General features: G+C 38.2%; 1 protein-coding gene across 5 annotated transcripts in view; it reads right to left on the bottom strand.

Moving 5' to 3' along the window:
- The window catches only part of CACNB1 (calcium voltage-gated channel auxiliary subunit beta 1), a 54,563-nt gene extending 29,719 nt beyond the window's left edge, over positions 1–24,844 (bottom strand). For 3 of the 5 annotated variants that reach the window (XM_039358999.1, XM_039359002.1, XM_039359004.1), the window contains exons 1-3: positions 24,487–24,844; positions 20,538–20,624; positions 1,782–1,901 (exon numbers count right to left, since the gene is read on the bottom strand). In XM_039358999.1, coding sequence (XP_039214933.1) covers positions 1,782–1,901; positions 20,538–20,624; positions 24,487–24,573 — 294 coding nt within the window. In that variant the 5' untranslated portion in view covers positions 24,574–24,844. Of the gene's footprint in view, positions 1–1,781; positions 1,902–7,774; positions 7,889–20,537; positions 20,625–24,152; positions 24,329–24,486 lie in introns of those variants that run through there. The other 2 variants (XM_039359000.1, XM_039359001.1) reach the window with 2 other exon arrangements.
- Between the last annotated feature and the right edge of the window lie 485 nt (positions 24,845–25,329).

The raw sequence follows: 25,329 nt of genomic DNA, 5'->3' as shown, positions 1-25,329 counted from the left end.
AAGTGCCTGTTTCATATTTCCCACCTTGGGGGGAGTGTTATTTGATCATCCCATAGGAGAGATATGAGTTAACTGTTAATGAAAAACAAACAATTTTTTGAGAACTGCTACAGTAGTGCAGAGATTAATATGTTTGAGGAGCGTGTTGTTCAGTGTAAATAGAAAACCAAGGTACTCTGGTATTTAAAACCTGACAGTCTGATGTTATCTTTTTTTCCTTTAAAAGATAATAATATTCTAAAATTTAAAAAAAAAAACAGGGGAAAAGTTTAAAGTCACAATGGATCAGCTGTATTAAAACATTTGAAAAATCAGTAAGCCAAAGGTGAGTAAAAAGAACCAAAATGCACCAAGCTATTAAAATTGTAACAACCGTATACTTTCTCACAATAAAGAAGACATCCAAAAATCTTTCAGATACTTTTTGTCTTGCTTTATCGATCTATCCATCCATTCATTCTTGTGGAGGGAAATATGTTGTTCCAAAAGGCAAGTATCATAACAAAAACTGGATCCCATTAGATGCAGTGTTTGATGAAGAGGACTAGAAGAATGACTACTCTGCTGAATCTTGTAAAAAGGACAGACATAATCAGAATCTGTCAAAGTTAGAATTCAGTAGTCTTGAAAATAATCTGCCTTGTTCCATAAAGAGCTTAATAGATGATAACCAGCATCTTGAATTATACCTAAAAGCTTACATAAATCCAGTGTGGCTTGCAAAATAGTGACATCCATAATTATTTGTGCTGCTGCATTCTGGAACAATTGTAGCTTCCGAATGGTCCAAGGGTAGAGTCCTACATAGAATATGTTGCAATAGTTGAAGCATGAACAATCAAGATATGAATGACTATAAATGGGGCCTCAGGATCCCTGAATGGATGTAATTGGTGCACAAAAAGGAAGGCTTCGGCGAGTAAGTTTCATAGCTCAGAGGCCATAGCTACCAGCCTAATTTAATTAAATAAGGAAATCTAAACAATGTTCAAATAATATGTAGAATGTGGTTCATGAATTAATCCAATTTTTGGATTTGCACAATATATTAACCAAACAGCCTGGGTTTATAAACATGCTAAAAGCAAAACAAACCAATCAACAAACTAATCATATTTAATATGTTAGTAGTTGATAGATTTGTAACTGACTTGGTTAAATATGTTGCATGAACACAGAAGGTTCTCTGAAACTAATTTTTCAAAGCATATTAGCTTTCTTCTACCATAAAGATCAAGAGAATGAAATAACTTAAAGTATAATAAGTTAATTTGGCTTACAATAGGGCAATATGGATGCCTATTATTCCAGTTCTCTGGAGGCATCTGTAAACTAATCTGAGGAGATACCCTAAGCATCTGAAAGCTGAATTTAATCTGAAATATTTTCAAGTTAATGCATGTGCTCTGGATGAGCAGAACAAAGGGGATAAAAATGGAGATTTAATTTGTGGAGGAAAATAGCTGCTACAGCATATAGCCATTTAAATCTGACATGCCCTTCAACATAATACTCCAATCAAGTCATCATCTCTAATGCAGTGACAGATATAGCACCATTTTATTTATCGATGCACAAAGTGATTGCCACATTTATATTGGTGACCTGAACTACCTTGTTTCTTGAGAAATGAGACAAGTGCTTTTAATAAAACCATGAACAATATAGCTGGTTCCTCAGGGTGAAGTCCTCCAGATGATTTGGATTACAGTCTCCATCACCTTCATCCAGGAAGATTTCTGAATCCTAACTCTCTAACTCTGTAGGAAGAAGATACCCACCTTGGCTTTCTCCAGCTGTGCCAACGCTTGGCGCTCTGCTTCTTTGCGCAGGGCTTCACGGTCTTCCTCCAGAGATACATCAGAGTCAGATGGGCGACTGGTATAGGACTCAGCAGAACCCTGAAAAGGAGTGAGGAAGTGAAAAAAAGATGAAAGTCCTGATGCTTGCCTGGGCAATGGGAAGGCACTAGTGATATAACAGGGCCCTTTTCAATACCAGTCTAGCACAAAAGGATACCATATGTTGCCTGAAAGAGGTGGCTGTGTACTGTATAATACCCAAATAATGGCCTATAACCCAATTAATGTGATTGCGTATTTCCAGAACATTGATAAAGAGCTCTGACTGAGCTCCTGGCTGATAGGATTAAGTGTGCTGTATGAAAAATAAAGCATGAAGTTCTATCACAAAGCAGTAATGCCCCTGGGCCCCAGGCAATCATTTGCTGCCAATAGCAAACTGGTGTTGATATAGTTCCAAATGCGAAAAAGGTATAGTTTCTGGGCACTCTTCCCCATCCTTTTTCCCATACAATTTCTCCTTCTGAAAAAGGAGAAAGTGGGGGAAAGATCTCTTCTTTAGAGTGCTGGAAATAACCTGTAATCCCCAATTCATCCAGAAATTGAGCAGCTGTATCTGGAGGGAGGTTCCCAGGTCAAAATAGACATGTTTGGAGGTCACCATTGGAGAAGACAAGGGACCTGGATTGAGTATGATCATGTTAATAACTAAGTAACTTTGTACTTAGTTTTACATTCAGTTTTGCTCTAGAAACAGTTTAACTTAACTCTTATTTAATTTTTTTTTGAAGAGATCACCCAACTGCTATACACCAATTTATTCTGAATGGCCTAATAAATTTGCCTCCCTTAAAACAACTAAGTACCTTACTTAAAGTGAGATGAGCTAGTTTTAATTTTAATAATTGTTTATTCTGAGTAATTTCTTTTGACAGTATTAATCTCCCAGAATTGATACATGCAGCACGGGGATGCTGCAGCAGTCGTTAAGTGTGAAGAACGGTCATAAGCCACACAGTGCCACTGTAACTCTGCATAATCACTAAAAGAACTATTGTAAGTCGAGACCACCTATATCCCAGATGTGATGCATTTAAGCATCATATGTTGGTGGTCACAGGCAAACAAACTGTCTAAAAGAAGTGATGCTAAGTCTTTTTCTGAACACACAGGTAGTAATTATCCTGTCCCTTTTCAGGTCTTTATGCAGGAAATAATGTTTTCCTCCCGATGAACAGATAATTAATACTCCTGACAATTCTTGAATAGCGGTCACTTGACTGGAGAGAATCTGAAGGGCTGAAATGCCACTGTTAATTAGCAGCCCCCAAGGAGGCTTAGTTGAGAAGGCAGAGTTTCTGCAAAAGCTGAGGTGAGGAAAAGCTCTCAAATGAATGACAACTCTTCAGGCAGTTGCCTATCAAGTAGTAAGATGGAAGGAATTGGGGTGCTTATTTAAACCCAATTGTATATAGATAATTTTTTAGTTCGCCAATTAAGGTAGCCCTGTGGGAACTTGATTGCTTTTGGGAAAATGTTTCCATCTCCAAGAGGATATATTTCCATTATTTAAGCCCAAGTTTTCCTACAGTTTGCCCTTTATTGTCATTATTTGCAAACATAAGGGAGGTTCTCACCAAATGCAATGCCAAGAAAACAGAAGCTACATGGAGACCAAAGAGCTTCTCTAGCTGATTGTGCAACTGAAAAAAGCAGGCCATTCTGCAAGCTAAAGGAACGTAGAAACTTCCTATAAGAAGAAGGAGACTGGACAGCTGAATTTGCCAAAAAAACAAACAAACAAAAAACTGGAAGCAGAAAGCTGATATCCTGCAAAGTAGACACATATGGTGGCATTCATAAAAAGCGAGTCACAGGGGTAATGGTCAGAAGAGTTCAGACTAGGAAAACTGGGCAAAAATATCTCGCTCTTCATTTTGATTCCTCCCAGGTGCACACACTGAAACTTGATTTCTGCTTAAATTTCAAAACTGAACATTCACATAGTAGTGGGTTTTTTAAATCTCAGAGATACTCAGATACTTGGGTAGTTTCTATATATACAAAATGCACAAAGGATACAGTTGCAATTTGCTTACATTTCATATGGGTATTAAGGTAGCATCTCAGCCTGATGTATCCAACATCTGTTGTACAACAGAAGATAGAGCTGGGGCAGATTTAGGCAAAGAAATAAGCAAACACAAAACCATGTTTTATGTAATAAGTATGCTATAAAGACTGGTAATATAGAAACCAGAAAAATCCACTTAAAAATACCAAGCTTGTGATATATGAAATCTTCCCTTTGTGAAAAGGATATTTGGGAGACGATGGAGCTATCACCAACTCCTACCATTACAAAACAAAACAGAATCAGAATCAAAATCAGAATCTTCCTGGGTTGGAAATGTTAATCAAGTATTACTGATTGACTTCCCCAGTGGTCCTGTCAAGATCTGTCCCAACTCAATAACCCAATCTGATTTGAGAATGGGTTTTCAATTTATGTTTCTTTTAGGAACTTTCTGATCTATTTAAAAATGGACAATTTTCCTGGACAAAGAAGGTTGAAAGAAAAATATCAGAAAGGAAAGAGAGGCAGATTAGACCCGTGACACAAAAGAGGGGAAGCAAACAATGATAAGATCTGAGCTCTGATGTTTTCAGATGCACCACAATAATTTGGCAAAGGCAAACATAAGCAATGCAAGGTACCAAAATTGGCATATGCAATTACTCACCGCCTCTGAATCATCATCCCATTCATACAGGTACATCCTGGCAGGTGGTAGCTCAGGCATACAGCTATGGATACAGCACAAACATTCCGCCCTGTGCTCAAAATCATGCAAAGAGGCACTGGCTTGGAAGCTGAAGCCACAGCCCAATATTTCCAGAAGCACAAAACTGCAAATAGGCAAGAACGGCAAATTCAGCCAGTGGCACCGGCTGTCCTTCTCCCACTTGGAAGAGAGATAAAAAAGAGAAATCTGGGCGAGAGTCTTGCTGGCTCAACAGCTTTTTAGCTTTCAATGCATGAGATCTACAGACTAATGTTTGAAAGAGCCAAGTGCTGATGACGTTCTTCTGAGATGCAATTGGCTTATTTGTTTATGTGTTGTTCATTAGCAAAGCTGGTATGTGGTTTAGTTTATCTGTAATATGTATGCATAAGAGCCTCATTGTTTAAAACCATTGTAGACATTAAGGGTAAATGTCCTTTGATGGAAATGTTTTGAAGCATAAAATTGACCTGTGGCAAGTAGCAAAAGGATTTGTTCATATAAATCATTATTTTAAATTATCAAAGCAAGCAAAACTGTGAATCCCAATCCTTGTGGTTTATTCAGAAAAATTATGATTAAACAAATATAGTGATATGAGTATTCAACCAAAATTCCCAATACTAGTTGAGTATACCCACATCACTGTTTCGTTTAATCATAGTTTTGCTGAATTAACCACAAGGATTGGGGTTCACATAGCATAAGAACCATAGGTCATAGTTTAAAACTGCAAGGGCTGAATTTATATAATGCACTAAGCCAAAATCAAACAAGCCACATTTTCTTTAACATGCTGCATGAACCAGATTTTTGTATTCACCCATATGATCCTTCTGTTACATCAGACTGGTAATATATTTTGAAATTTTCCTTTACATGTGTAAAACCAAGATCTGTGTATTTAAGATTTGTTTCCCACCTAATGCTAAGGTCTCAAGGAAGGTTACAGTCAGTGGTGGCATTCAAATACGTGAACAACAGGTTCTCTGTGTGGATGCTGCTTCCAGAAGTCCATATTTGGGCCTGGGCAACAAAAAAAAATTAGCTGCTGGTTCTGTGGAAGTGGTGCGAACCGGCTGAATCCCACCACTGGTTATAGGACATCCCATTTTATTTATTTCCCATAGCCATATTTAAAAGTTGAAAACTTCTCTGTAATGAATTTGTAGTTTTATTTTTGAACTGAATCCTAAATTCTAATTTTCTAATTTTTTTTAATTGTAAACCCAGCCCAGATTAATGACCCCGCTCCAAAGTTTTATTGTCCAACTATCTTTGGAGAGAAATGTACAGTATAGTAATTTTGAATTCAAAGAGAGAAGTGGGATTAGTTAATCAGACAAATTTCACAATATTTTTCTTAGAGGGATTTTCTCTCTCTCTATGTGGATAATCTTGCAAAATAAAAATGATTTTTGTTACTTTCCTATCATAGCCTGGTTTAAAGAAAAATCAGACTTTATGCAACCCTATTCCCATTTATCTGGAAATCAATCCTGCTACACTTTTGAATAGGGATGTGTCAGATTGCATAATAAAACTTCTGCTTAGAAAGCTGCTTTATGTTACATCAGACTATTGTCTCATGAAGCCCAGTACTGATTCTACCTTGACTGGTCATGTCTCGTTAGGGTTTCAGGTAGCAAGTTTTCTCTGCATGGCCAATAATACTAAGAATTAAAGCTGGGGACATGGCATATTGATGCCAAAAATATCCTTTACTCCTGAGATGGACATTGCTAAGTGATTACTGTATATCTTCCTATAGAGAAGCACATATGTTGTCCTATTCATGGAAGACATCCATCTCCCCTCTACCCAAGTCCATCTTCACCTCAAAAGTCAGTTCTGATGTATTGGTCCTGGCAATCTAGGGTCAGCAGAGAGAAAGCAAGTAGTTCCTAACTATTAATGTGCTTAAAGAGAGTTTAAGATTTGCTCTTCAAGAAAAGAATGGGCATCAAGGACTGACTGGACTTGTCCAGAATGAAAGGAACTTCTGACAGTAAATTACCAAAGATTGGTATTATAGTTCAATCCAACAGTTTCATTTCCAAATCAGAAGACAGAAGCAGATGAATCACAATCACACACACACACACACACACACACACACACACACACACACACCGTTGGTCTAGCTTAGCCTTCCTGTTGGCATTTTTATCTAGTATAGCCATATCTGGAGAACATCAAGTTAGAAAAGTTGATTTAGCCAAAATCATCAGGAAAAAAGAGATGGTGGCAGAGGAAAAACATGAATTGATTTAAAAGATAGGTGACATTTGAATACCAGCACCCTCTTTTATTCTAAATTCAGTTAATATGAAGCTACATTTACTCTATTTATAGCTATATGAGTTTATAATCATCACTACATCATCATAATACTCAAATAAAAATGATTCCAGTCATTTCAATGAACAGTGAAGGGATGAATCCCTTCAAACACGATGACTGATGTGTAAAAGTTAAAAGTACTAGCTTACATACAGTTATAGTGAACCATGGACCTTGCAAGAATTCATATGGATTCATAAGATTACTATCTTATCTTACAATATGGGACAGAACAACAAGCAGCATTCCTATATAGCACATCACAAAAGAAATTTTGAAAAAAAAAATCCTATTAGCCTGAAAACCTCAGGGTTCATTTATTTATTTCAAATCACTATTTTTATAAAGCATTTCATACCCCTTCCGCAACCAAGCAGAATCATTTCCAAAATGTAAAAACTTGGTAGAGATTTACTTCTAGTTTCCAAACAATCAAGATTTAGGGGCTAGCTGACCAAATAGGTATAACTATAATATTGCAAATTATATTTAGAAAGGCTAGTAAGCAGAAGAAGGAAAATAAAATAAAACACTGTCACAGTACATTTGCTTTGTAAGGGGGAGATTAAAAAAGAACAGGTGATGGGGACAGAAGATGAATTTTTCTGAGGGTAAAAGAGAAATGAAGAGATGGGGAAGGAAGGAAAGAATCTGGAATGCACAGGTTTTCCAGTACTGCAGCATTAAAAAGGCTAGGAGGGTACTAGTGGGGTCTATACTGAGTTTTAAAACCCTAGTTCAAGTTGGGGGCCAAGTTAATGACCGGGGGGGGGGGAATGGAAGGCCATGGAAAAGGGTGTTTCCCCATGAGGCCAAGTAAGGCTAAGAGACAGAAGTGCTCACCAAAGCGGGTCTGGGGTCTTTGCTGCTGGGCGTCTCCATGCTGCCTAGGCCTGGTGATATGTGGACAGAGGTGGCTCTGCCTATTCCTGGGCTCTCAGGTTACAAACATTTTGCTACATTAGCAAACAGCTGCGGTATATTTAGACCAGGGACTGGACATCCCAGCAAGTGGGTGGGCGTGTGAGGCTACGCCAAAGTCATTCTAGCTGATACCCAGGCTGAAATGAGGGGTAATTTAGAAAGGAGGAAAGAGCATCATCTTGTGGAGAATATAATGATTCAGTGGTATATATTACAGAATTAGACTACGTGTATGTACATATGTACACACAAACAATATATATTTAATATACATATAAGATTAGAATGAATTTGGGCAGAAGAACTCTTCATTTTTTACAGTTCTCTTGCTGTTTGATGAAAGAGAATTTGCTTTAGCAATTAGTCTAAGGGATAGGAGAATTTGAGAGACATTTTCAGGACTGAAGCAGAATTTCCTTGCATTTAAGTTACTTAGGAATATCCCTGTTTTTGTTTGCAGTTGCCACCACACCAGTGGTGGGATTCAGCAGGTTCGCACCACTTTGGCAGAATTTTTTGTTGCCCAGGCCCAGAATGGATTTCTGGAAATGGCATCACACAGAGAAACAGTTGTTCACATATTTGAATCCCACTACTGCACCACACCATCATCTTTTGTTTTGTTTTTTCAGCAATGATGCTACTATGATCACAAAGGAGGAGGCTTGTCATTAAGAAATCACTGAAGAAGTTTTTCCTTGGAGAATGTTCCATCAATGTTTTGCCCATAAAACATGAGGCTTCCCTGGAAATGTATGCAGAAATTTAAGCAGCTATGTGGGTTTCTGGTAGAGCATGTATGTTATACCTCTGCTGCACAAGCTGCATTTGCTGCCAGTTTGTTTCCAGATGCAATTCAAGGTATGTGACTGGGTTATTTGAGGGATTGCCTTTCCCTAAATCTGTCTTCCCAGATTTCACAGAATGGATATGTTTCAATGTTGACAATGCTACATTTGGCGGGCCCTACGTGGTCGGCCTTTTCTGCTGTGGGGTTCATATTGTGAAATCTTCTCCGTCCCTGAGATAAGATAGGCGTCATCACTCCTGAGCTTTCTAAGGTCCCTCAAGACTTGGTTATGCCAGCAGCCCTTGGAACTCCAGGAGATGGTGATCGTATGAAGTCATTCCCTTATTATTAACATTCCTCTATGCATTATTCTTTCTCTGTTTTAGCTTTGCTCTTATAGCTTTTAATTCTTTTAAAGGATCTCATTCCCATGTATTTAAGATCTGTTTTTCAGATAACTAACTTTATATAAAGTAGTCATTTATCTACCATGCTTTATCCCAGGTAGCCTAAAAAGGATGATTCAAACTATGCACCAACATAACAGTTCAAATCAATGTGATCCATGCTAATCCTTCTTCCAGTGAATGAAGTCATTTTAACCTCTAAGCTTTCTGAATGCACTATTGGGTGTACTTGAAAGAGACAAAGAATGAGCTAGCAGGTAGTAATAAAAGACTCTAAGAAAAGAGCTGCTTTTGTGGGGAAGGTAGGATAGGTGGGGAAGTTCTGAGATAAGAATATACACATATTTTACTCCCCCACTTTGGAAAATGCTGGGCAGTTAACAGGAGCCTAATCAAACAATAGAAGCAATGGGATATTTATTTTCAGTTCTCACTGCTTCTTACTCCTTCTCTTTGCCACTATGCCTGTCACCTTGATGGAGACCTAAGGGCTCTTGATGCAGCCAAGAAATGAACCTGTACGCTCTAATTCTTCTCTAAAACAGTGGCAGAAGCAAGCCTCTCGTTCTTTTTTTTTATTTCCAAATGATTTTTTATATGGTATTACAGCTGATTGTCTAATTTGCTTCCACGCTGAGCCATTATATTATAAATCAGTTGGTTTAGGTAATGTTTGTTTATTGGATAAACTACATTAGATTCTACAGTTGCTAAATGATAAATCATGGTTTACAAATCAAAATAGGTGGGTTCACATAATATATTCAGTGCATTCAGTGTTACAGCAACTTTACATTTGGTGGAATTTAGTATTAGAATGAGCCCTGGAATTTAAGAATTTCGGTTTTTTGAAATAGAGGGACCAAATGTCACAATTACCCTGAGACAAACATTTTCCCAGCTAGGGTGGGGGGAGCATTTGGGCTTTCCTTAATCTAATCTATGAGCTATACACTCTATGAAAATAATTCAGAATTAGTTCTCTGCAGTGCTTTTTTTCTAAAAAAAAAAAAAAGGTGCCAGAACTCATACACATCATACAACCCGCCTTGCCTACCCTACAAGGTTCCATCCCAAAAAGGTGCCGGAACTCCATTCTGGGCGTTCTATGAGAAAAAAAGCCCTGGTTCTCTGGATCTTGCATGAATATAAAGACAGCATTTCTGCTATTCCTTAATGTACACATGTCTTCTTGCAAGCCTAAAATACGATGCAACTTCAAGCCTAAAATATGATGCAATTGCTTTAACAGTTGCATTAAAAACACTGTTAAAGACAAATCCATTTTTAATGTAGAATTAGGGATCTTCTGTACCTCACCTGAAAAAATGATTTGATTGCACACCAATATAGAAAATGTGTGCATATTAAGGAGTCACATATACATTGCAACAGAGTGTTGCACTTTTTTTTAAAGTTTTTTATTTATAATACAGTTAAAACAAAGATGGACATAACGCAACATTCCAGTATAAATATTTCTAACAATTTGTTCTTCATATATATAATTTTTGATCTCTCTCTCTCTCTCTCTCTCTCTCTCTCTCTCTCTCTCTCTCTCTCTCTCTCTCTCTATCTATATCTATATCTATATCTATATCTATATATATATATATATATATATATTTCTATCAATACAATATCTAATTTGTGTCTCTATATACTAAGATACAATTATATATGTTTCTATCTTAACACTAGTTTATAACCCAAACAGTCTTCCTTGATTCACACCAATAATAAAATTTGTCCCAGATTTCAAAATAATCTGACTCTGTCTTGTCTTCATTTCTGTTGTGAGCCTATCCATATCCGCACATGATAGAATTTTGCATAGAATCTCTTCTTCTGTTGGAATTTCTTTATTCCTCCAGTTTTGTGCATACGCCAGTCTAGCAGCCGTGAAGATATGTAGCATCAAATAAAATATCCCTTTATCGTATTTCTGTGTGGTTACGCCTAATAGGAAGAGTTCTGGTTTTAACTCTATCATTAATATTTCTTCCAGCCATTTTTTAATCTTTCCAGGCTTTTGAGCACTCCCACCACATATGGTAATAGATCCCTTTTGCCAATTTACATTTCCAACATGTGGAAGAAAAATTTGGACCCATTTTAGCTAACCTTGTGGGTGGAAGATGCCATCTATAGAACATTTTGTAGAGATTTTCTTTGTAGGAGGTGGCCAAAGTAAGCTTCCTATTTCTTACCCATAATTCTTGCCAGATGAGTGTTGCACTTTTCTTTATGAGTACAAGCCCTTCTGTCATCTTGGATCATTGCTTCTTACAAACATTTAAAGATGATTTAACCTTTGCCTGGCATTTCTTAATGTCATAGATTCCCCTAAGGTTTTTGTTGATGCTGGTAATTCTGCATCTTACAAACACTGCTTCCTTGACCCTTTTCCTGTAAGTGACTGAATCTCTATTTCAGATTTTTATTCATATAATTATGTGGCATCTAAATTTTCTGACAAGGAGCCAAGAGCAGCACACATTCTTACCATAGTCATAATTACTGGTGCTATAGGGAATTTTGTTGAAAAATAAATCTGAATACCTAATACAAATAGTGAACATATTCACACAATAAGCTATTCTGGGTAGCTCATGACTTGGTTCAGGGGATGGCTGTAAGCTTCAGAGTAGATGAAGAGGTATCATAAAAGTAGAGATGACAATGGGGAGATTTTTAGCTTTTTTAGAATTAAATTGCTATGCCTATTTCAGGATTATTTTGTTTTATTTAAAATATTTTTCATAAGTAACATTCTGTGTTGCATGCATGTGTGCACATCTCTGTGTGTATATGTACAATTTATTATAATCTTTATCTGTTTCCTACCTGAAATAAACAGAAAACTATGACTCTGGTTTTTGGCTATCATAGCTAGAGCAGGGCTCTGAGGATAAAAGATCTGAAAAACTGAAATGAAATCCACAGATGTAAATTTCTCTGCATTAAGTTGTGATTTACTTATTGAACAACCCATGTTTGGCTTAAACAACATACTAACCATAACTCATAAATAAATCAACTGGTTTGGTTCATTCAATCTACTAGCCTGAGGGTATCACAAAGAAGAAAAAATAATAATGTGGTGTCTAAATCTGTTAGTGGCATCCCTCCTCTGACTCCACACATTGTTTTCTCAATTTCTTCCCCACAGTCTATCTTCAACAAGATATGGGAGGCAGGATTGGGATGGGAAAGGAAGAAGCCTTCCTTTTTGTAGACTGTACTGCTGAGCTCTGAATTGCTAATTTGGGATCCAGGTTTACGCAACCCCCCCCCCCTAAGAGAGGATATTTGGTTTCTCCTGCTGCATGTTTTTTTCAGACAGGAAATTTGTAATTCTTCTCTAAACCAGCTTGAACTTCACTGTTTCCACTTATTCAAACTGCTCACTCTAACAGCCCCTTGCTAAGATTCCAAAATAATTTTTTGCCATGATTTGTGCCCAGTTCCCTAAGCCTGGACTCAATGTGATACTCTGTACCACAAAGGGCCTTGCTGTAAATGCAGGGCTTGCATAGCATGATAGCTTTAAATATGTGCTGATGTTGTGCTAAAGGATCACTTAGGGATCTCCTCCATAGCAACTGCCTCCTATGTTATCACTATGGCAATGCAAGTCTAGGTCACTGATGGTCTCTCTTGCACTCTTCTTCCATTTCCTTGTTTTTTTCCATTCACACATTCAAAACAAAGTTCATGTGCATTATGTATGTTTATGTGTAGTGGAGTACAGAAGCTTATAATATAAAGTATACAATGTTGTCTTATAAGAGACACAACCCAGTAAAAATTAAACTGAAGAAACAGGATGCTCAAAATCTACTTCCCTCTATTTTTCTCACTTGACCTCATTTTAAACCAGCTATGTTGAGCTTATCTGAATGTCAGCATATTCCTGCTTTCATTCATCAAAACAGATAATAAAGCAAGATTGGAGAATTGGTGGCCCTTTAAAAGAAGGCCATTGGTCTCCAACCCTTGCCAGTCCCAACCAACATAGCCAGGAATCTGGGCTAGTGGGAAGTGGAGTCTGGAGGGCCACAGCTGCTTCCCTCTCCTGAACAAATAAGACAATCTTCCATTCAAATTGCTAAATTAGTTGCTATTAGCAACAGCCCTCATTTGGGTTTTTTTTCAATAAATTAATTTCCAGTTTTGGTCACCTTGATGTAAAAAATATGTTGAGACTCTAGAAAGAGTACAGAGAAGAGCAACAAAGATGATTAGGACACTGGAGGCTAAAACATATCAAGAACAGGTGCTGGAATTGGGTATGTCTAGTTTAATGAAGCGAAGGACCAGGGGTGACGTGATAGCAGTGTTCCAATATCTCAGGGGTTGCCACAAAGAAGAGGGAGTCAAGCTATTCTTCAAAGCACCTGAAGGCAGGACAAGAAGCAACAGATGGAAACTAACCAAGCAGAGAAGCAACCTAGAACTAAGGAGAAATTTCCTGACAGGTAGAACAATTAACCAGTGGAATAACCTGCCTCCAGAAGTGGTGAATGCTCCAACACTGAAAGTTTTTAAGAAGAGACTGGACAGCCATTTGTCCGAAATGGTGTAGGGTTTTCTACCTGAACAGGGGGTTGGACTAGATGACCTCCAAGATCCATTCCAACATTATTATTGTTGTTATTGTTGTTATTTTACTTGTAACTTTTTAAAAAAATCATAGGCAGGATATGATGGAGTCAGAGGATTTGTCAAGCTAATTTTATGAACTGGATACATTTAAATTAACTTTTGATGGTTTTTTTCAGTAGTTGCCCATGTTTCCTGATTTTAACATTGCTCTCTGTTCAAAATATTTAAAATAGGTCAGGTTACAATTTGTTATTATTCTATTTAGTCCTGTCCACAAAGTTGTATTCCTTTATCCCTTGTCTCTATCTTCATAAACAGAGACCTTCTCAAGGTGACCCAGGCAATTTCTATTCCAGAGCCAGGACCAAAGCTAAATTGAAAGATGTCTTTCCTATTTGGTTTATAAATGCTTTGATAGATGCTTCATTTCTATCTTTCCAGACACTCAGCAGATGGAGAATTGCTATAGCAACCTCATTGCTTCCCTGTGCAATGGAAGAAATGCTTTCTGTTTATTTTTTATTTGCCAAAGCAAGAAACTGACAAAGCAGTTGACACAGATAAACATGAACAACAAAAATATTGTAGTGCGAAAGTGCAAATGCTGGTTCTTTTATCTCGGATGACAACTTGGAGGGTGTACACAACCATCATCACTTGGCAAAAAAATTAAAACTGCTTGAATCACACAGTACTATAATGTGATTTATGTGGGTTTGACTTAGCATCACAGTGGATTGCAACTCCTGATTTACAGATTTGTAAATTATTGGATTTGTAATTGATATTTTTATTTTAATTCTAAATAAGTAAAATGTAACAACTATAATTACTGAAAACTGTTGTTATATTTTTTAGAAAGTTTCTTAGGTACTTTACCTTTGGTTTCTCCAAAATGTTATTCTTTGATTTAGTATGGTTTATTTAACCCACAAATTAAAACATTTACTTATTAATTTATTAATAAATTTATAAAACTACCCATCTCACCAAAGCTGACTCGGCAGCACATACCCATAGATAAATAAAAAAATATAAAAAAACAGTAAATACAAATACAAAACTAATAATATTCCTAAAAAACAATAAACAGAAACATAAAGGAAGGAGAATAAAAAACTGATTTTTCAACAATGGACTATCTGGGTTCCACAGGAACCCCAGGCCTGGGTGCATAACTAGATCTTGAGGATCTTTTGGAAGATCAAAGCATTCTCTGAAGATATGGTGGGGCAGGCTGACATAATCGGGGAGAGAAGACCCTCAGATAGCTTGGTCCTATGCCATGAAGGGCTTCAAAGGTTAAAATTAGCACTTTGAATTGGATATGGAAGCAAACTGACAACCAATGTAGCTTGCAGAACAGAGGTGTTACCCATGCTATTCTAGGAATGCAGGGGTATGTCCATACTGCTATATTTGGTATCCGTTGAAGCTTCCAGATAGTTTTCAAGGCCAGCCTCATATAGAATGCATTGCAGTTGTCTAATCTGTAGGCCCGTTAGGACACGAATGGCTATAAGAATGACTCTTGCTGATCCAGGAAGAAAGACAACTGAACCCAAGATGAAGCTATGTAAGGGCCCTCCCAGCCACGACTGCCACTTGCTCATTGCAGGAGTTGAGAATCTAGAGAACTCCCAGGTTGCACTCTGGATCTCTCTGGGCTGGGGTAATGCATCCAGCCCTAAAGATGGCATACTGGGCCTCAAAACCCAAACCCATTCAGCCTTGCCAGGTTCAGCTGATACCTGTTCTTGTTCCAGGTACTGGAGTAAGACTGTCCTGACATTGCTTAATTCACCACAGGGAAAGATATACAATATTGTTAGCATATCTCAGTCCATGGGGATAGAGGAGTTCAGCCAAAAGCCTCATATAGATGTTAGAAAAGATTGGAAAAAAAAATCACCTAATAAAAATTATTATTAAAGATGTGTCTTTTCGTACATATAGTTGTGTAGCTGTGGTTAGGGTTGCCTAGAAGGGGCAAAATCAGTAAGATGGCTGACAGAGCATGGTGATGCAGATAAGTCTATTTTAGATGTACGTCAATGTCACTTCCAAGTATAAAGGGGGTGGAGCTTGAATCACAAGCTCTGTCCACTGATTTTGACACCACCACCTTTGCCTGGCTGGTTGTGAAATAGGATCAAAGATGCTCTTTTTCTCTCTTTTATTTACATCTTGCTTTAAACCTTCTTCCAAGTGCTAGTATAATTTCTGAAAGTCTTAAAAGAATTATAGAAGGAGTGAATTGGCAGAGCATAAGATTTTGCTTTATATTTATAAATCAAAAAGTTCATGTCATATCATACTGTATATATATACAAATGTTTATAACATATGAAGAAAATTTATCTATAATATATAGAGAAAATCTAATCATAACATATGGAGAAAATCTATCCATAACATATGAAGAAAATCTATTCATATGTTGGCTAGAAGTTGAAAATGACTTGATGCACGTAATCAATTATTAATCAATATTTATACATTCAGTTATAGCATTCCTTCTAATAATCTGGACTACGTTTTTAGGTTGTGTATAGATTCCTTCATTTATCTTAGAATAAATTTTGTTTGTAAGTTTTCTGTTAGTAAATTTTAATTTCTACCTTCTCTACCTTGATAAGAATGAATAAAGATCTAGACAGAGACTCTATAATTGTTTTAAGTATGTAGAATAAGATAAATGCGATTCAGATAAATTTAGCTCCAAGGTTGATTTCTATTTTGAAGTTCCTATTTTATTAAATTACTTTAAGCAAATATATAGGGCTTTAAATACATTTCTTTGGCAAACACATGCTGTGATATTTTAATTTTGAAAATTGCAATGATCTATTGAGAAAAGTAGAATTAATTTTTCATACTTTTCCAGGATTATTGTTGAATATTAATTTTAGGCTCAAATGCTGGCTTGAATAAAGAATTGGAAATTCAGAAATTCCTCTGTGGATTCATTTTGAAAGTTATTTTATCCCTCTAATTCTGGGAAATACTGAGATCCTTACTTATGTCAGAATCACTTTAGATGCATACACTTAATGCCATAATGTTTGCATGAAAAATAATGGGTTTCAAATCAAATTATCATGCTTTATCCATAAAAAGCAACCTAAAACTAAGTAGAAATTTCCTAACATGGGGCCGGATGGCCAGGGGGCAATTGGTGGTGGACAATCGCTGGCAGTGGTCCAGGGGAGAAGGAAAATGTGCTGTAGTTCAGCAGCAATGGTTGGCTGGGAATGAAGTGGGCATGGTCAAGGGTAAGCACCTAAACGTCATAGACCCTCTTTGTAAACTAAAAAAAAAGTGAGATGGACAACATCATCACCAAATGGACTTGTAACTGGCTGACAAGCTGCACTCAACACGTACTCCTTAATAATACTACATCTACATGGAGGGAAGTAAGCAATTGGATACCACGAGGTTCTATCTTATGCCCAGTACTCTTCAATATCTTCATCAATGATTTAGACCAGGCATGTCACACTCGTGACGTCACATGACGTCACATGACGTCTCGGGACTTTTTCCCCATTGCCATTAAACTCCAAATGGTGCGTGTGTATGTATACACACACACACACACACACACACACAGTATGATATGACATCCGGCCCGCAGGCTGGCAATGCCTGATTTAGACAAAGGGATAGAAGGGGAACTCATCAAATTTGCAGATGACAATAGCCAATACCCCAGATGATATGCTCAAGATCTTGATAGACTTGACACTGAGCCCTATCCAACAAAATGAAATTTAATATAGAGAAAAGTGAGGTTTTACACTTATACAGGAAAAGCCAAATGTACAAGCATGGATTAAGTGAAAACTGGCTCAAAAGCAATAACTGTGAGAGAGTTCTTGGAGTCCTAGTGGACAATCACTTAAATATGAGCTAGCAGTGTGCGTCAGCAGCCCAAAAAGCTAAAGCAATCCTTGGTTGCATAAACAAAGGGATAGCGTCAAAATCATGTGAAGTATTAGTACCACTTTATAAAACCTTAGTATGACAACATCTGGAATACTGCATTCAGTTTTGGTCACCACATTATAAAAAAGATATTGAGACTTTGGAAAGGTTGCAGAGAAGAGCAACAAAGATGATTAGGGGATTGGAGGCTACAAACTAATCAAGGAGAGAAGCAACCTAGAGTTAAAGAGAAATGTCCTAATAGTGAGAACAATTAACCAATGGAATGGCTTGCCTTCAGAAGTTGTGGGTGCTCCATCACTGGAGACTTTTAAGAAGAGAATGGACAGCCACTTGTCTGGAATGGCATAGGGTCTCCTGTTTGAGCAGGAGGTTGGACTAGAAGACCTCCAAGGTCTCTTCCAACTCTGTTATTCTGTTATTAGTGGGCAACCTTAGAGGAAAAGTGGGTCTATGTAAAATAGGTCTTTCATTATTTTGAATCAACTCAGTTCAGCTGTTTTTAAAAATTATTGATTTAAAAACTAAATGCATGTTACTTGGCAGATTAGTCAACTCAAAGACTTGGTATTGTAGTTTTTGAAGTCATATTGTGGTGGGAGATTTTGTAGACATTTATTAAAGCTCCTAAGCCAGTAGCCTATTTTATACATTGAAAGAAACTGAGAACATTGACCTGACCTGGAAATCTAGATGTTCCGGAGTTCAACTGAATAGAGTTCCCATGCATTAGACAAAATTCTGTAGTAACTAGCGTTATACAAAATTGTGTAGTAACTAGTGTTAATTTTCATCATCTGAAACACCTCACACTTTCAAGAATAACCAGAACCCATTGCTTACAAATGCCCTTTAGAGCAAGGTTTCACTGTAAATGTTGATGTGACCTCTAGAAATATGAACACCCTATTTTGATAAACCAATGGAAGCTTATCATAATACTTGGGTGGCAAATTTATAGTCCACCCACTGAAGTTTCTTCATACCACAGAATGTCTTGCTATTACTGCTGAAAAATGGTGATAATATTTTTCACCATCTTAAGGTAGAAAACACATTAGAATTACAGCATGTTCTTCAGCAGGTTTAACAGAGATTAATCCTGAAAACCTTGAAACGTGTCTCCTCCCCAGCATAATTTAAGAGCTCAACAGATGACTGCATTTGGCTTATCACCATGTATGACCCAACTCTTTGTTCATCATTTCAACATATAATACCTTTTCCCTATGCCTCTGTTTCTTCAGTCATTTAGATCTTTCATATAATGAAGGGTTCCATTTCATAGATCCAAACTTTATAATTACTCAAGAATCAGTGCTATTCAGCCAGAGCAGCTTTCTCCCAGGTCCATAAATAGAGGATTACAGCCCACATTCCCAACTACCATCTGCTGCTGCCTTATTTTCAGAGCACTTTATGAAAAGAGACTAGGAGTATGCTTTAGACTATGTTCTCAAATTCAAAAATCAAATTTTGATTCTCAGTGGGAATTTTTCTCAGCCACTTTACTGCTTCACATGGGGAAAGGCATGGACTTATAATTGCAAAATGAAATATAGTGTGTGTGGGGAAAAAACTGATACATCTTTAGGATAAGTGGGGACAAGAATAGGAAAATAAATTGTAGATGTACATCTTGGAAATGAAAAGGAAAGGATAAAATAAGTGTCTCATTATTTTATTTCCCAAAAAACTTCAGAGACCTTGATTTAGTGGCAATATTTTGAAAAACAGATGAGAAATAGAAAGGAAACAAATAAAAAGTACAGCAAACAGATGAAGTGTATGAGCTGCATACGTACAACAGGTGAAGAAAATGGCAACTTTGCAATAAAAAAGTTACTGATGGGTAGGAATTTTTTTTTCAGAAATATGTGAATTCTGAAATTAAAGTACATTGTTAAGAAGAATATTTCCACCATGGCAAGTTCCCGGTGACTGGATATCAACAAATTCTTATCAATGGTATGGCAGTGGAATTTTGGGAGTTGAAAATTACTACCTGGAACTCATCATGGTTGGGAAATACTTTGAAAATATATAAACCATGGGCTTTCCCCATTGTTGAGTTGAAGGGCTGTTCACCTGCCTTTGAGTCAGCAGAAAACTAATTTAGGCTAACATTTGCTATCAGCATAATATGTGCTGTCCCCATGGTTTATTCTTTAATTCAGCCTTCATTGTCTCTGTTTCAGCCACCGGGTTACTTCACTTTCCTTGAGATGCCTTTGGAGGATGCTTGAAAAAGGGATGGGGTTTAAAAAGTATTATAACTGAGAATGGTTTAAACTTGCTTACTCATGTTGGACTGGATTTTCAAGGAGTATGGTCAAAAAAGGCAAGATGGTGGCCATGAGGTTGTGATTGAAACTCCAAGCTTTTTTGTGTATGTTGTACATAAAAAAGCAGATGGAGCTTCAATCAGTATTGTGACTGCCATCTTGACTTGTTTGACCACATTCTGCAGATACCTCTGGAGGTGGAGCAGTCTCATGGGAACATGGCAGAAAAAAGTTGCTAAAAAATTGTTTGTGTCATGGCTAGGTGCAAGTGAGGAAAAGCCCCATGACCGAATTTAGAAATATGCTTACCTCAGAATATACCAACTACCTTATGGCCAAGCATGAACTTTATAATTTAATAATATATTTTAAGCAAGAGTTTGGTGTAATGGTGAAAGCACCATGTTAGAGACCAGGAGTTCTAATATAAGCCATGGCAAATTATTTCACAAATGCAAGGAACTAGTCCATGCAGTTGGCAGGACTTAAAATTAAATGGAAGGCAAGACAGAAATGCAGAAAAACAGCAAACTACAGTTTAGTATGACATCAACCCAAGTCTTTAATTTCTAACCCATGAATTTAGTAGCCATCCCTTGCCCATCATGATACATCCTCTTTTGGGGGGGGGGTTTGCTTACCTGCCTGACGAAGCTGTTCGATGTTGTGTCAGAAGAGGTGCTGCCATCAGAGCGTTTGAAGCGGTTCTTCCTTTTGCTATACTTCCCCTAACGAGAAAAAACATACAAAGGTCAAGAGTAGCACAAATGCAGAAAAACATACACAAGTAAGTAAGTAGGTGACAAAAAGTGTGGATATACACAATGCTATACTCTAATCCAGCAAAGGGATAATATAAACCCCATCTTCAGACAGTTGAACAACATGTTCCATATTCTTTAACTCAATGCTTCTCAACTGTGGTCACTAAGTTGTGTTTTGAGTTCAACTCCCAGAATTCCTCAGTGAGCATGCTGCAGGTGTCAGTGCATGCTGCAGAAAACATTGATTTGTTTCACCAAATTCACTTGTTTTTGAACAAGACACAGTGACCTGATTCACAAATAATACTAAATCATAAGTCATAGTTCAAAACACCAATAGCATGGCAATCTCTTCATTAAACAAACTGTGCTATGACTAACCATGCTCTGTGAATCCAGTTATAAAGGTCTGTTACAGTGCTACTAAAGCAAAAATGCAAAGCAGAAGAGCATTAAAAAAATCAAACAATTCTATGAAGTGTAAATACACCCCAATGGCACATAAATGTCTTGCTTTTGTTCTGATACACATAGGTCAGTTCCCTAAATTCACACAAGTCAGCACTGCAACAAGACACAAAACTTTGAGCCTAACAATGTTGTATCACTTGCCATGGCTTTGCAATACATTGTAATTGAAAAAGAACTATTGTTGAAAAACACTTGCTTTTTTAGATGTATTATATCCAGAATTCTGCAATGGGAGAATCCTTTATTTGTTTGGTTGGATTATAAATTTCCCACCCTTATATGCAACACATAAAAAGGGTGGGACTTTGTTGTAAGGGTTGCAATTGCCATATTTACTTTTTTGTTGCTCTTTTTTTGTGTCTTGTTGCAATATAGTTGTTTGGAGAAAATTCCACCAGGATACTTTCTTTAGGAAAAGTTAGGAAGAGTTGGCCCACTTATGAATCATAACCAACATTCCTCACTTTTTTCCAAGCTGAGTGAGAAACATTGGTAGTTTATTGTTTTTCACATCTCAGCAACCAGATTTCTAATCCAGTTTTTAAGAGGGTAAGCCGTGAACTGCTAAATGTCCATGTTTTTAACCATGAATCTTTTTTTAAAATTCAATCTGGATCATTCAAATTGAATATCAAAGCTGATTTATCAAAGCTGTGGGAAAGCCTACTGAGAGTTCATGAATAATTTTCTGAGCCTGTGAGGATCAATATTACACTATAGGTGATATAATCTAATCAGAAGATTATTGAGCAGAAAAAAGTCAGGGCATTTAGTGCAATTTTCATTTGAGGAAATTAAGAAGTTCTACTGGAATTAAAAAGGAAGAGAGGGCTCTTCCCCCTCCACACATGTAATTCTAAGCAGGAAGATACTCCCCACCCCATATATTTGCTGGTCAGTTAATTCTTACACCCACTACAGTTATAACCTGTGCCTTTTTCTTTTTATAGCAAGCTAGCAATACCAAGTTCCTTTTTTTAGGAGAGAGGATATCAATTTAAGCTTCTTTCCTTCACCTGCTTCTAAGAATCATGCCTCTGCCATATCCCAAGGAAGAATGTTCCCTCCCCCATGAACCAACCCTTTGCATCAATGGGGGGGGGGCACACCAGGAATGAGCCAGATGCTTCCCAAGCATGTCTCCAGAGAGAGAAAGGACAGCTGGTTGAGGAGAAACCCATTGTTATTAGGCCCCCACAGATAAGGTTCTTGTAGTTCTAAAGTCAAGCAGGGGAGGAAAGGAAGGCAGAGATGAGATTGGTATTTTTAGGCTTTTCCTCTCCCTGTTCTAAATCAGGCACATGCGTCACTCATAGCTGCAATACGCAGTCAGGCTCCAACACGTGGAGGACCATGAAGACCAGGACAAAAGAATTGCCAAAAGATGTTTTAGCTCCAAACAGCCCACTACTGCCTCACACATACTCAATTCAGCATTGCTTTTGAGGCTAGCTCTTGTGAGGGACCACACATTCATCACAGAAAAATCTAAAATAGTATCTTTCATTCCATTTGATTCTTCCATCAACGGAGAGCATTGGAGATGCTACTTCCTTATCAACTTGATCTCTCTCTGTCTCTCTTCCTTTTCCTCCCTCTAAGATCTACCTTTATTTTGAAAAAAAAAATAAGCTCCTGTTGTTCATAAGTGAGCACTGAGAAAACTGATATTTTCTATCCTTGGGATCATATCAAAGGACTCCTGTAGTTCAACCTCTTCTCTTAAAATATTCTGCCACTGACTTCTATTCTCTCATTATCCACATACATCAAAATAAAGAATATGTTGGCATTTGCCAACTCCCACTGTCTGTCTAGATTTATTAATATTCAATATTTCTCTCCTTCTCTCTTTTGCTCATCAAAACCATATAGTATAGCACTTTCTGAGAATCCCTTGTTTTCAGTCTGAGCCAATAATTTATCCCTTTAAAAAGTGGCTGGCAGATAAAAACACCAGCAATTTTCCAATAATTCACCCAGTAAATGTTGTTTTGGGAGCTCTTATAGCTAAAATTAGTAGCTAAACAAACATTTAGCAATAGTCAATATGGTGTCATTATGCTGTAACTATTAGAAGATGTTGAATATAAACTCCTTGCTTTGGAAAGTTAAAACTCAGAAGTAGATGATTTGGGAACAAAGTCTAACACATCTGAAAGGATGAAGATATAATCAAATCATTTTTCTCCAGATTAGAACATTTCATCCATGAATCTTGTTCTATCCTGAAAGACAGAACTATCTATCCTGAAGTAGTATAGGAAGAGAGAAAAACTTTATTACTCCCAGGTTTTCTCCATAGCTAGATACATAATTAATTATCTTTATTTAAATTCCCTAAGAATATCTTCTTACATAAACTGGGGGGATCATTACCAATCCTGAATCTACTAGTCCTGATTTCTATTGAGAAGAAAGCCAGTTGAAACATTTGAACTTCAGTGGCAAAGAATGGTAATCGTTTAATTCCCAGGTCACTTTCCTGATCACAACTGGCTAAAAATTCTGGCACATCTGGAAAGATGCACTAGTAATCAAAGGCTGGTGCACCTCAAAAGTTCTTAGAATCAGCCTGAGGAGCTTCTCTTATTACCAATCTCAAAAGTATCTTTCTCTTAACCAATTTATATTGGAAATTGAGGGTAGAAGGGAGAGGAACTAAGAAAATAAGAAAAGGCACAGATACAAGATCCTATTGTATATCTCCTCCTCCCCGTGAAATTCAAGGATAGAGGCAGAGAGATCCCCCACTTTCAGTCTGGTCTGGAAGTGCCGCCACCGATGGCTGTGGACAGATTTAAGGATCGCAAGGGAGAAGAGAAGGGCCTGAAGCTGAGAGATACTTTTCACTGGACCGACCGGCTAGCCGGAATCCCCATACAGCCATCGCTGCATCCCCTTATGTCCTACTCTGAATCGCACCTCAGCACCCATCCACCCATCCCAAAGAACCTGACTATTCTTGGGTGGTCGGCAGTTGAAGAACAGAAGCAGTAGAGACGATCCATGAAAACCTACAACGTGCTCTTCCACCCCATCCTCTTCCAGCATCAACGTTTCTCTCAGTTACATGCTAGATTGTGGGGGGGAGGAAATAATTCAGCACAGAATGTGGGTGCCTCAGCCCGGATCGGATCTCGCAAGGTCCCCCGGTCGCATCCACTGGATCACTCCACTCCCTCCTTCTCCCGCCGCCGCGATTCTTCTGATTTTCTCCCCGCCCCTCCTTTCTTTCGGACACGATCGCCACGTCCAAAGTTTCCTACATCACAGCCAAGCTGTCCTCAGCCCAATGGGCTGCAAGGCGTCCGACCGGTGCAGCCGACTGAAGAGCGGGCTGGCGGTTACGCACCTGGAGGCCAGGGTTGTCTAAGACCTCCATTTGGATGTCTTGGCTGGAGCTGTAAGGTGTGCGTGACATGCCGCTATCTTGCACCATGGAGACGCCTGTGCTGTCGGCTGAGCTCACGCCGGACTCATGGTGAAAGCCAGGGTAGATTGGGGTCGTCTTTCGCCTGCCCAGGGAGCCGACTACTAGCCTCCTCAAACTCGTAGCCTCGGCATGGCCCCTCCTGATGGCTAAGATGAGCAAGCAGGCCCCCTACGCGCGCGCCGCCGCCGCCGCCGCCGTGATGGATGAGCCCAGCGTTCCAATCATAGGGCATCGCCTACGAGCGCTTCCTGGCAACTGGCAAGGGCTGACTGCTGCCTTCAGCTCCCCAGGGGAAGGAAGAAGGGGTGGGAGTGGTTTGAGCCAAAGTGGGGCCGAGCAGATGGCGGGGAGGGGAAGGGAAGATGGAAGCTCCCGTCAATGGTCTCTCATCTAGCTAGCTTCCTTACAAAGATCCTCTGGGGTCCACCTGCTGCTGTCCCATCCAGGAAGCAGAATGGAAGGAAATTTGTTCAGCTTCCCATCCGGTTATAGCTAGCTATTTTCCCCCTCTTTATTTTGTCGATCCACGTTTAACATCTCCCTTCGTGATTTAGCATTAGGTTGGAGACGACCATTTTGCTTCCAACTCAGTTTTTTCACTCTTTCTATCTTCTGATGAGATCCCTGCAGAATTTGGGTCATGCAAGAAGATTTCAGGCTGTAGCTGAGAATAGCCAAATCTGACCACTGGCCTTTCTGGACGCTGAAACTAAGCAAGGTTAATACCACCAAGGACTCCATGGCTGGGAAGTCAACCTACTA

This window comes from Crotalus tigris, unplaced genomic scaffold (genome assembly GCF_016545835.1).
Source record: "Crotalus tigris isolate CLP2741 ecotype Arizona unplaced genomic scaffold, ASM1654583v1 scf7180000019068.10715455, whole genome shotgun sequence".
Lineage (NCBI taxonomy): Eukaryota > Metazoa > Chordata > Lepidosauria > Squamata > Viperidae > Crotalus > Crotalus tigris.
Note: the sequence above shows the minus strand (reverse complement) of the source record. Positions and strands in the feature narration are given on the sequence as shown.